This window comes from Panthera onca, chromosome A2 (genome assembly GCF_046562875.1).
Source record: "Panthera onca isolate mPanOnc1 chromosome A2, mPanOnc1 haplotype 2, whole genome shotgun sequence".
In the NCBI taxonomy this organism is placed as follows: Eukaryota; Metazoa; Chordata; class Mammalia; order Carnivora; family Felidae; genus Panthera; species Panthera onca.
The window spans coordinates 42,709,950-42,722,703 of record NC_138340.1 but is presented as its reverse complement, the minus strand read 5'-3'; the positions used below and the strand labels follow the sequence as shown (position 1 = coordinate 42,722,703).

The following is a 12,754-nucleotide window of genomic DNA, read 5'->3' as shown; positions in this document are numbered from 1 at the left end:
TTAAAATTATTACCGATTTTTCCCAGAAAACACACGTGCACATAGATGCACCATTTCTATATATGCCAGAGTACCGACTCCTGATTATGAACTCTAGAGGTTTCCATTATGACATTCTGTCACTATATAATGCTATTTTTATAACAGGCTTTATTTCAAAATGACCTTTTTTAAACTTTGCATTATATTGATATTTTCCCCTTACAGTTTAATATATATTGTAGGAAAATTCAGTATTCTTAATTATATTCCTAGAGTATATTTGGGGGCTTCGTATACATTTTGGTACATATTGCCAAATTGCTTTATTTTTTTACCAGTTGGTGTTTCCACCAGGAGTTATAAACATTTTATCACTTCCCTGGCCAACCCTAAACATTCTGATCATTCTTGACCTTTGTCACTTCTAGGAGGACTAATAGTGTTCTGTTTGTTTAAATTTTAATTTTAGTACTTTGTGACTGCACTGGGTTCACATGTTTCAGATTTGAATCTGCCACAGCTACGACATAAGTTGTACATTTTTCTAACATCACAGAAAACCCAGAGAATGAGGAATATTCCCCCCGTGAGAAGCTACAGTTTCAGGCACAAGTACTAATATAGCTTTTCTCTCTGGAGAACACAGTTCTATATTGGTACATCATTCTGCGTGGTAATCCGCATGTTTTGTTTCTCTTCCCATACACTAGGTGTCTCCATTAACACAAAAACATCCTCCAGATTTGTGAAACAGAGAAGCTTGGAGAATCCTGTGAAGTAGGATAATTTAGAAGGGGTTTGCATTATTAATCTCTTGGAGGTATACGTTTCAAGAGCTGCTGAGAGTTAAAGAAATAGCAGATGGAGTGGGGTAGGAACTGAGTAAGCGTCATGCAGGATTTAACAAAGTTCTGTGTTGCTTATCCCAGTGCAGAGGGACTTTCTGCTCAGACTGGGAGAGAACCATGAGCAAACGTGAGATTGCTCTGTCACAGAACCAAAATGGATGCTGAAGCAATTTTCCAACCATTTTATAACTTCTCAGAGTCCATCAACATGAGCTGTTTCATTTGCTTAATTAAAAAAAAAAAATCTAATACAACAGGAGTTGAACAATTTTTCCTAGACCAGCATTTCTTGGGGTAAAAAATAACACATCTGTCAGATATTACAAAACATTGAATATAGATATTACTTGTGGATTTTAGCCCATAAATCATGAAGGGAATATGCTATTACTTTTCATAGTAAAAGTCAATTTGCTACGTCTATGAAAAGAATATCCAGAAAGCTGATGGAACATGATTTCATTCTTTCTGAATTTTTCTCAAGTTTAACTGATTCTTTTTTTTTTTTTAAGTTTATTTATTTGGGGGGAGGGAGGGGCAGAAAGAGAGGGAGAGAGAGAAAATCCCAAGCAGGCTGAACACTATCAGTGCAGAGCAAGTCACGGGGCTCGATCTCAAGAACCATGAGATCACAATTTGAACCCAAGTCAATAGCTGGACACTTAAGAGAATGAGCCACTCAGCCCCCCCCCCCCCCCACTAACTGTTTTCAAATCTATGCATTGTTGTAGGTCAGTGGTTCTCAAGGTGCCATCTCCAAACCAGCAAGGGAAATAGCACATCTGGGAGCTCTGGGCCCCACCCTAAATCTACAGAACCACGAACTCCAGGGATGGACTCTAGCACTCAGGTTTTAACAAGCCCTTCAGGTGATGCTGATGCTGCTGAAGCTTGGGACTATTAATTTGAAAGGTGCCAGTTATATACGGGTATTATTTAGCTTTTAGGTGTGGAAGTGAAAGTTCAAGTTGACTTTGATATAAATGCATTTGGTTATGTGTCAACTCAGATTTCACCTAGTGACCTTTCTTGACAAAATCGTTTATTTCAAATGACAACCTATTCTTTACTGCAGAATTATCAACGTGACTATAACTACACCTTCTCAGTTAACAGTTTTATAAAAGTATTTAATTACTACATCATAATGTGCAATTAGCACTTTTCACAAAGCTGAGTTATTTGCATATTTGAATTCATCTTTAAAATAGTCCCATGATATGGCTACTACTATTAATATTTAGCTACACATAAAGTCATCAGAAATTATTTTATCATTCATTGTACCTGAGTTATTCATATATTAAAGAACTGTGAAGTATCAAATTTGTTTTGAAATAATATAAATCATTCAGCAATCACTTTTATCTGTTTCTACCAGAAAGAAAAATGTTAAACTAAGAAACTAATTTTTTTAATGTCCTAAGTATTATAATTTATCACACTTTAAGATTTGAAAAATGCCAATCCCTTCAAAATTAGAAGACTTGTATAATTCACAAAACTTGAATTAATGAAGGCCAATAATAATTATAATGAAACCACAATTTAGAAGTGAAGGATGGAGTGTAAAATCCCTAAGTAATCCACACATAATACATGCTTAAATCTTGAAAAGTGCCAAGATAAAAAAAATGCCTTGAGGAAAGGGTGCTTGCTGTATGCATTTTATATTACTTTGAAACACTTCCATCTAGTGGTTGAGTCTTTTAATTACATATTTCATTAGAGCAGTAGAATTATTGTAAGATGTTTCCACTGTTTAACTCATCAAAAAAGCATGTTTTTTAAAAAAATTAATTTTAAAACACAGCTAACTTTCATACTCTAAGTAGGAATTTATGGTTCATAATATAACATTTTCTCTGTGGAATTACAAACATACATTATAAACATTTTAATTATCATAATTACTCTCTATATATTGTATTGCAGTTAACTTCTTTGTATGTAACTTGTTGATGTTTACCCAAAAGGAAATTTGTACTGATTCTTGTGACTGGAATTACTGAGTTAATTACTGAGTTACATGACTGTTTTAACAAAACATTAAAAACTTCCTTTCCTGAAAGAAGAAGAAATGAGGGCTTGGCGTCAGCTTAAAAAAAAATTTTTTTTTCTTCTGTGGTAAGACCTGGACTGCAGTTTTTTGTTCTTGAGTTTATGGACATAACATTCTATTAGTTTCGGGTATACAACATAATGATTTGATGTTTCTATATATTTCAAAATCATCAGCCCAGTAACTCTAGTATATTCTAAATGTTTTTAAAATGTAAAGCTCAGGGCACTATGTTTTGATAAGCAGATTAGTTATTTTCCCTTATTATTATTATTATTATTTGTTGCATTGTTTCCCATTTGGTGCCTTAGCTCACTCATTCACCGAACAAATATTTGTTGGGATCTGTTATAGGCTGGGGCCCATTCTGGGTATCACAGCAGTGAACAAGGCCGGCAAAGTTGCTGTTCTCATGGAACTTACATCGTAGTGGGAGTAGGAATGGAAAAAAAAAAATCACACAAGAATATAAATTAATACAGTAATGATTGATATAAAGGAATAACATAAACATCACCTGACTACTTTACAGTTGATAATCACAGACATCTTCCCTGAAGAAGTGACATTTAAACAGAACGGAAACCAGTTTATAGGAAATTCAGCAGAACATTCCAGACAGAAAGAACAGCAACTGCAAATGTCTTTAGGCACATAAATGGATTTTAGCGGGCTCTAGAAACACAGAGATGGGCAGAACGATCAAAGCACAACTTTGGGGGGAACGCTGTATGAGATAAAGTTGGTAAGGCAGCAGGAGCTACCTCATAGATGGTCACAGGGCTAGGAATTAGGGGTTTTGGCTACATTCATTGAGTAACCATTAGCATACTCTGGTTTATAGGTTACTAAGTTCCCTGTGATTGTTTTATACATTGGAGAGGAGAGCAAAAAAAGAGAATACACATACATTTAAATATATATTTTGGAGTTAGAACTGATAGGAGGTGATGTAGGACAATGAGGAAAAGAATGTACCCCAAAATGATTCTAAGTGCTTTGGCTTAAGTAACTGAGTGGATAGTGGGTCATTTATTAAGATGAAGACACTGGGTAAGAATTGCTTAGGGGTACCAATGGAGACTTCTTTCTAGACTATCTAGACTAGAATCTTCTCAAATGCATTCATTATTTGGAATTATTTGTGACTCTCATTCTTTAACACATATTTAATAAATGTTCACCAGAAGCCAGACACTATGCTAGATGGCTGGTATTTCCAGTAAAATTGACCATCTGTCTCCTGCCTCTACAGAACTTTTACGCTAATTGAAGAAATAAAGACAGTAATCAAATAGCCATAGCAAAAAGTGAACTTGCAACTGTGTAGCACAAAAAAAATGAGAGGTATATAAAATTATGATAGGCTAAGATAGTGATTTGACCTACTTGTGGAAGACTTAGAAGATGTCCCTAAAGAAACATTAAGCTTGATACTAAATCAGGGATTCTGTGAAGAAGAAGTAAGAAACTTAAGAGATGCAAAACAGGAAGGAATTTGCCAAATACTTGGAGCTGATAAAAGGCAGAGTCAGCCTGGATTCCTTACTAACAGAACCTGCAGCAATCAGTATACAGGCTACTAATCTATTAGGGAGTACAATCCTCATAAGTTAGCATTAGGCACGAAGAAAAGAGAGAGTGAGGCAAAGAGGAAGAAGCAACAGAAGGTACATTATTGGAATGGCCACTGTTAAAATTCAAATGATTGCTCTAATCCACAGGACCATCCAGTATGAGGGAGTGGGGAGGGGCCACGAGAGAAGGTTGGAATTTAGCCACCCTCCCTTCTTCCACTGAATAAACATTTGCTCCATGGGGTATTAATTCCTCCATGTTTCCACACTGAGCATGAATAGGGACAAGCCCCCCCCCCCCCCAGCAAGAGGTGCATCATGGGCACTTCTGTTAATTACCTTATGCAATTAGTCTGTTGTAGTCACTTGGAGCAGCTCATGCTACAAGTGGCTGGTACTATACGGACTAGGTCTGGAGAATCTGAGGTATTTGATATAATCATTATGTCAGAAATGGAGAGAGGAAGGAGAGAATGGTGAATGATGGGAGTGGGGCTTAGTAGGCGTCTGACCATGCAGAATGCTGAAGACTTACTAAAGATTTTTGTCATTATCTTAAGAACTGGAAAGTCATTTTGGGGAGTCATCATAGGGAAACAGCATGAATAGATATGCACTTCAAGTATTATGCTCTCTGTATTCTGATCAAAAGTTTGTGGAGAGGAAGGCAATGCACACAGACCAGTTAGTATAAAAGTGGCTCAGCCAAATGATCACAGTACAGAGCAGTGAGTAGATCCAGGAAATACATAAGCCATAGTATCAACAGGATTTTGTCATGGATTGAGCACGGGGAAAGGGAGAAAGCTTGGTAAGGATAGGTTTATGGCTTAAGTACTGCTGAAAATCATTGCATTGTATGCACAGTTGAGGGGTGTTGGATAGGTTTGGAAGGGGAAAGTTATTCACTCACTTTTGAAACACTGAGTTTGAAATAGCCTTCAAACATTAGGAAAAGAAATGTCAAGCAGGAAGTCATAAATAGAAAGCCTCAGATAAATGGACAATCCTAGGCTAAAAATACCTTGAGGTCATGTGTCTGCACACGACAATCAAAGCCTGATGGGTAAGATAGATTAGAGAAATAACAGAAACCTAACACTGAGTCTTCACAGAACTCCAGAGTCCAACAAGTTTGGATGCCATGTTTTCCTCTTGGCAGAATTGTAAGGCAGCAAATTTATCAATGTATTTCAATTACTGCTTTTTAGGCTACACACATTCAGTTGCTTTATATGTATAATGTTGTTTTCCCCTGTTGTACATTTTGATCATGTATCTTAAAACCAAGAAGTTTCTAAACACGATCACCAGGGCAATATTAAACTCAAACTTACCCTTCTTCAGCATTTCTAAGATAAATGGTGGAGTGAGAGATAAAAGAATACATCCTGGAATAAGGATTCTGAGCCTGGGTTTTACAGTCAAACAGCACCGGGTTTAATTTCCACCTCGAGCCCATCCTGGTTATACTCACCACATTATTTTAACCATGTTGTGCCTTAATTCTACAAACAGGAGATTCTTTTAGAGGTTAAATGTGATAATGTATGTAACATGTTTAGCACACGTAAAACACTTTTCAAACATCACACTTTCCAGTAGATTGTCTGGGTGTCCCAATTACTTGCTAGCCTTATTTGAAAGTGTAGTATATTGGACATTTTCTTGAGTATTGACATGTCTACACTGTTCTAAAAACAATCAAATGAATATACACATTCATCTTAATTTCACATTTATCATTAAGTGCAGAATTATTGGCCTATTACATTTTGTAGATGTTGTTATTATATGGCCTATTTTTATGTATAGTCCTTCAAATCAAAATGATTTTATTTATATGTCATTTATACTTAATCAATTTATACTTCATTCTGGGATCACAGGCAACTGAAGCAAGATTGATATGTAAACTCTGATTCTTCTTATCTGGACAGAAAAGTATACAAACATTTTTAGAGTACATGAAGTTGAACTTTTATTTGGAAAGTTGAATTTCTTATATAATGAAAATATTTTTAAACCATACATATTCATAAGCATAATACAAACACCACCTACGATACAAACACATTTTAATAAAGTTTTACTATGAATATTAATCTAAGCCAAAAAAAAAGTAATCAGGTAAACCAGTTCTACATACCTTTCATCTCTTTTGATGATGTAATCAAACAATTTAAGACACAAAACAAATTAAGCTTTGGCTCAACCCTACTTATTTCACTATGGGAACACTAGGATATATACTACCACAGATTACAAATCCAGTCCCTTTATAATCAATTTAAAATTGTTACAAGAATCATATCTTAATGGCATGTAAACATATTTAGGGTTTCAATTGGCAATTATGTTTTAAATGCTTAGAAAAACACACCAACATTTCTCATTATCGTTCTCTCTCTATCTCATCTCTTCCATGAATATAAAATAGGAAAAAATATTATTTGAGACTTCCAGCATAATTTCATTGTGCTTTACACTTTTATAAACATGGGTACATCTAAAATATCAGATGCCTTTACACCAATAGAATAATCCACCAAATTCACATTTTCTTATAAATACACATGCAAAATTAGTGAAAAACACTTTTGTATAGCAAAGACCCTGCTTACTTGTTTTCTGATTAATAATTTTTGATGGCATGTGCAAATCATACTGCTCACCGAACAGTAGATTTTACTTCCTGTAGATTTGTTTTTCTATAAAAATATATTTATGTGCTCACAGGAAAAAAGTTGAGTTGGTATGTGTGGGGTGACTTTTGATACATCATTGGATTAACGGTTTGTTGATGAAGTTACAAGGCATCTTAGCTTTTATCGTTTTCAAATTTTTCTTCATAAAAAAGAACACCCTGTGACAAAGGTAAGGTAACTGAGATAATCATTAGCACTTGATAGTTGAGACAGCATGAAGCAAAGGGGTCAAGCAACGTGCCTAAGGTTTATGTACAAGATCAGCGCTGGAACCAGGAAGAGAACTTGGATTTTTCCAACCCTTGGACAGTTCTCTAGGAACTCATCCCCACCAACAATCCTTGAGATTATATACAATCTATTACATTAAAATAATATTGACAGTTAACAGAGAAAGTTAGTTATGAACCAATTCTTCTGCACTGAAGATTCCTAGTAGAAGCCAAATGGTATTAAGAAAACGTATAAAAAAATAACAGCAAAAGGCAGTCATAACATAATCTCAGGCTTCGTATCTGTAAGTAAGTTTTGGTCTTTGAGAAAAATAGGAGCAGGAACATCCCTGTTACTCATACTGCTAAAGGGAAACACTGAGGTCTAGGAAGATCAAACACTTCAGTATTTGTGTTAACTTCTAATTTAAAGATTATCAAATTTAAAAGAAATCTACTTCTAATGCTTTCTGGAGAGTATTTCCAACCTGCATGATTCTCTTAAAACCGTTTGGGCTGATGACAAAGAAAAGGAACCAGAATAACAGCAGAACTAAACGCAAAAGTCCCAATCTTGGCCTTATCAGTGGCTGAGTACGAGAAATTCCTCCCAGGTATGTCAAAACATGAGGATTCTTCCTCCAGAAAATGCTTTAGAAATCTGATGGGGATGAAACTCAAGGTGCACTAATGGAAGTGCGGACCCTCACACACAGGGAGGACCAAGACTCCCTCTCCTTTGGAAACTCTGACTTCTGGGAGTTTGGTCAAATCCCGAGCGCATGACACATTGTTTCAACTAAGACATTCTTTTGCTGCCTATGCATTTTGGAGGACACACAAGGTAAAAAAAATGACCATTAGATACTCCATGTGGATTATTGCACTGACCACTACAAACTTCCCTAATTTCGGTCCACCAGAAATACAGCGGGCTGCATAAATCAAAGTCAAGATTTCACAATGTATGGCCATAGCTACAGTTCAAAAAATAAAGGAAAATCTGTGAGTCACTTTCACTTAAACATAATTAAGAATTTCATGGTAGGGTTAAAAAATATTTCCATAAAGTGAGAAGTTGAACACCAGATTTTACTGGCACACATGCACAGTCCTTCATAATATTTTTAAACCATTTCCATGTACAATTTTAGAAGGACTAGTGGCCCACATGCCAGAAAATGAATTCCCTGAATTTGTGCTGACTTTGACAGAGGAACAGAGATCCCACCTCAAGGATGTTTAAAATGTGAAAAGCAAACCTCTATATAGAAATATCTACTGTAAACAGTTTTTCTTTTGGGGGCTGGGGTAGGAATATACTCAACAATAAAAACTTATTTTGAAAAATATGAAAACATTTCCCTCAATATTTATATGATATTTTATTTTGAGACTGTAGGAAAAAGCAATATAAGAACAAAACCCAAATGCTTTATACAAAGTCTTCAGTTTTGGAACCTCATGTTGTTGGTTGTAGCTGTGGAATGATGCAAAATGTTATCTTACTATATACTTTAGCTATACAAACATGCCTGTTAATGTTCTTTTTCTCACTTCAAAATAAAACACATCTGTATTTTTAATTGTGTAAATATTAACATAATATGTACAATGCATTCATGAAATAGATGCAAGCATACCATTATATAAACATAGAAAAAAGGTCAAAGCGGTCAATTTAGAAATGAAGATGTTAAATAGATATAGCTAGGAGATGCCAGCAGCCCGGAAACCTTCGCCTGTTCTTTCATAAGATAACCTTCTGACCACCACTTCCTTTTCAGCTGAATTTAGTCCAAGAAAAGAACAAAAAACAAAGATGGTTCTAGATGTCATAAGTGATATACCCAAAAAATTCGTGTTGAAACTGAAAAAATTAGAATTCTGTTTAAACATGACCATCTCTGGGCAAACGGTTAGGTGCTCAATAAATACGACTTGATTGTTTACCTAGGACTCCTGCTACAAAAAATTTAAATAATAGATTTAGACTGTATATATTCAATGAACCATTTTAATAAGACATTCATATTCCTCTTTACATTTTAAATAACCGGTTTGCTTCCCATCTTTTTACCTGTCGTGAAGCAAAGTCACTAAGACAGTTCTCAGAGACTGAATACAAATGTGCACACAGAGGAAAAACCACAAGGTAGCAACAACAATGCAAACACAGTGACCAGTAAAACCAGGCAAAAATGGAGTACACTGAATGGATACTTTGGATTCAGTTGAGGTGAATCTAAGTACAGGATTTGTTTTGTGTTCTGAATTTTCAGCACCTGAAAAACAAAACAAAACAAAACAAACAATACAGGCCTGGAGTGCTTGATAGTTTACTTTTTCAAGGCAGTGCTATTTTCTCGACATGACTGCAAGATGTTCAAATTCTGGATGAAATCTTAAGCCAATACGTTTCTATTCCTATGTGAAAGTTCTTGCTCCCTTGAACAGATAAATATGGAAAGTTGATACGAAACCACTGATTTGTACATGTGGTACATTTACGCCCGGAGTGGAAATGTCGCTGTGGAACTGCCATTGCTTTCAACAGATCCTTTCTCCTTAGATCCAGCGTAAGCGCCAATGAAGGATCCATCTTCACTGAACAGACCGTGATCTCCTTCTCCATACTGGACTAAGCTGTCAGCACTTTCTGTGGCCTGCATATCCCTGTTAAGCGATCGAAGGCTTCCTTTGAGAGGTTTTTCATCACTGTCGCTACAAAATAAAAGACAATTGAGCAAAATCTAATATAAGATAATCACATAAAGCAAAACTCGTGCATATGTGCTAATATGTCTTACAATTTTCAAAACATTCACATCAACATTGCGGACACACAAACCCTAAATGGCCCTTTCTCAAATAAATGTTTAAAAAGTCATAACCTATTTGGGTCATTCTGAGGAACTGAGAAAGCATTTTCTATTATCCACAACACTTCTGTTTCCCTTTAAAAATGGGAGTTTTGAGACAGTCAGACATTCAATCTGTTGACATATATAGACGATAATGTTATTCCCTTTGATTTCATGAACTTTTCGAACTCCCAGTCATCAAATCTTGATCTCTCGTGTTTACCTTTTATTCTGTATCCTTCCAAAATTTTCTCTTTTAATTAGGTTAATCAATCAAAGTCTGTTTCTGGTAACCAGAGAACTTTCTTTAATACAGTTGATAAATTCAAGTTGGTTGAAATTTTTTTTCTTTTACATGGCTGGCACTTTTAGAACATAAACACTTATAGTATCCTAAATTTATTACTAAAATGTCTATAAATGTCTATAAAAATGATACAGTATTCTAAATTTCTGGATCAAGATCTTGTTTAAGTACTAACTACTATCACACTACAATGCTGGATACTAAGTTAAATGATCTTATAAAATTTTAAAAAGGAAGAATTTGGAAAAAACTCTATAATTAGAATATGATTAGCACTTTATAATTTTTGGCAATCAGTGTTGTTCATCAGATAGGTCCATCTCTCGGCTGTCTTAGAGCAGGGCAAGGTGGCACCTTCCTGACCTTTCTGAGTTATACATTTCCATGTGACTTGCTTTCACCCAAGAAGAGTGAGCAAAGGCGGCATGTGTCACTTCAGAGCCGGCGCTCAGTTTGTTGTGTTCTATTTCCACTGCTGTGGTGATCCTGGATGCTCATCTACCAGGCAGTGCTCCTAAATGATCAAGATGACCAGAGCCAAATGTGTTGGACACACAACTTGAGAAAGAAAACGAGAATTACCCAGGCTATCCTGACTCATACAGTAATTGGCTCCAGAATCAGGATGCTTATAGTCACAAAACAAAAACAAAAATGTGGCATGAGCTTAGGGACCGGGCAGCAAGTGGTGCAGAAACTATCACCTAGAAGCTGGAAGGATGACAAGTCATGTCATGAGCAAGAACAGCATCCAGTAAAACTGTCTCCTGGGATGGCTTGGAGACTAGATAATTTTCCAGATGAACATGTTTTGGGAGAAGATGATGGAAAACATTAAGAGATTAAGTAGATTTAATTAAAATATTAATAAATAATTTTGTTAATGGGATGCCAGGTTAAACAGTGAAGTGGATGGCTTTATCAGGCAGCAAAGTATGGAGGAATGAGTTTTTGAGCAAGACATTATCATAGCTTTTTTCTTCCCTATAAAACTGAACCAGTAAGATCTGTATTTCAAATATATTTTAAACAATTGCCATAGGCTCCTAATGATTCTTGTCTCATGGAATCTGAGTCACAATTTTTAAATTTGTGAAGTTTCAAGTTTCCCTCTCTCTCTCTCCCTCCTTCCCTCTATCTCTCTCTACTTTTCTCTCTCCCCTCTTTCCTTCCTTCTTCTCCCTTTAATGATCCTTATTCTGTAAAGAACTTGAAGTGAGTAATCAAGAAATGTAAAAATATAAAAAGAGCTTTTGGTAAGTAGACAAAAGAAAAATTAGCATAGAGCCTATAAGGAGGCTCAGATGTACATCGGTTAATCCAGGACAGCTAATATGGATCCAGGGATGGGCCAGTCAGAGTCAATCAAGTCTCTTTTCTGATGTGAATTCTGGCCTCCTGTGTGATAAAGGCCACATAAGCCTGGGCGTTGCAACTCTTTTGGCTGCAGTCCACAAAGGACCTGATGGAAAACAATGCCATCTCAAATACAAATGGCTAAGAAATGGGGAGGGGAGTGGAAAGAGGAAGATGGTGACCAAAAACAGTAGAATGAGAAGTTTAACACAACCTCAAGAACTCCCTCCCTCATTCGGATATCCTGCAATTCCTCCCAGGTCTGGCACACTTTTTTTTTTTTTTTTTTTTTTTTTTAAAGAGAGAGAGAAAGAGAGCAAGAGAAGGAGAGAGGGACAGGGGGAAAGAGAATCTTAAGCAGACCCCATGTTCAGCATGGAGTCAGATGCGGGGTTCGACCCCACAACCCTGGGATCGCGACCTGAGCTGAATCAGATGCTGAACCCAACCAAGTCACACAGGCACCCCATACACTTTTTTGTCTTAAGTTTGGCCATGCTCTACCCAGTTGTTAATAGTAACACAACCCATTTCATCTATAAAACCTATCTTATCTCTTTTGGATGATCCTTTATCAGCATCCTTCCAGGGCTGACAGAGCTGCTCTTCTTATCTCTGCGCTCTCTTATTCTCTTTACTTAATTACAGTGCTTTGCATAGGTAAGTTTTTTCCTCTGCAGACTGGGTTCATCTAGAGGACAGGATGTGTAACTTACTCACCTTTGTAAGTAAATAAAGGTATACAGAATACATGTTTATGGACATAAACTGAATACAACCTGGGTTCGTAACGGCCATGCTAGAGACTTCAAGATGTTTTAGAAACTCCAAATAGATA

At 36.1% G+C, this 12,754-nt stretch overlaps 1 protein-coding gene across 11 annotated transcripts in view; it reads right to left on the bottom strand.

The window, feature by feature from the left end:
- Positions 1 to 8,757: 8,757 nt before the first annotated feature.
- CHL1 (cell adhesion molecule L1 like) overlaps positions 8,758 to 12,754 on the bottom strand; it is a 199,854-nt gene continuing 195,857 nt past the window's right edge. For all 11 annotated transcript variants that reach the window (XM_060631573.3, XM_060631571.3, XM_060631579.3 and 8 more), the window contains one exon: positions 8,758 to 10,113. In XM_060631573.3, coding sequence (XP_060487556.3) covers positions 9,897 to 10,113 — 217 coding nt within the window. In that variant the 3' untranslated portion in view covers positions 8,758 to 9,896. The remainder of the gene's footprint in view (positions 10,114 to 12,754) is intronic.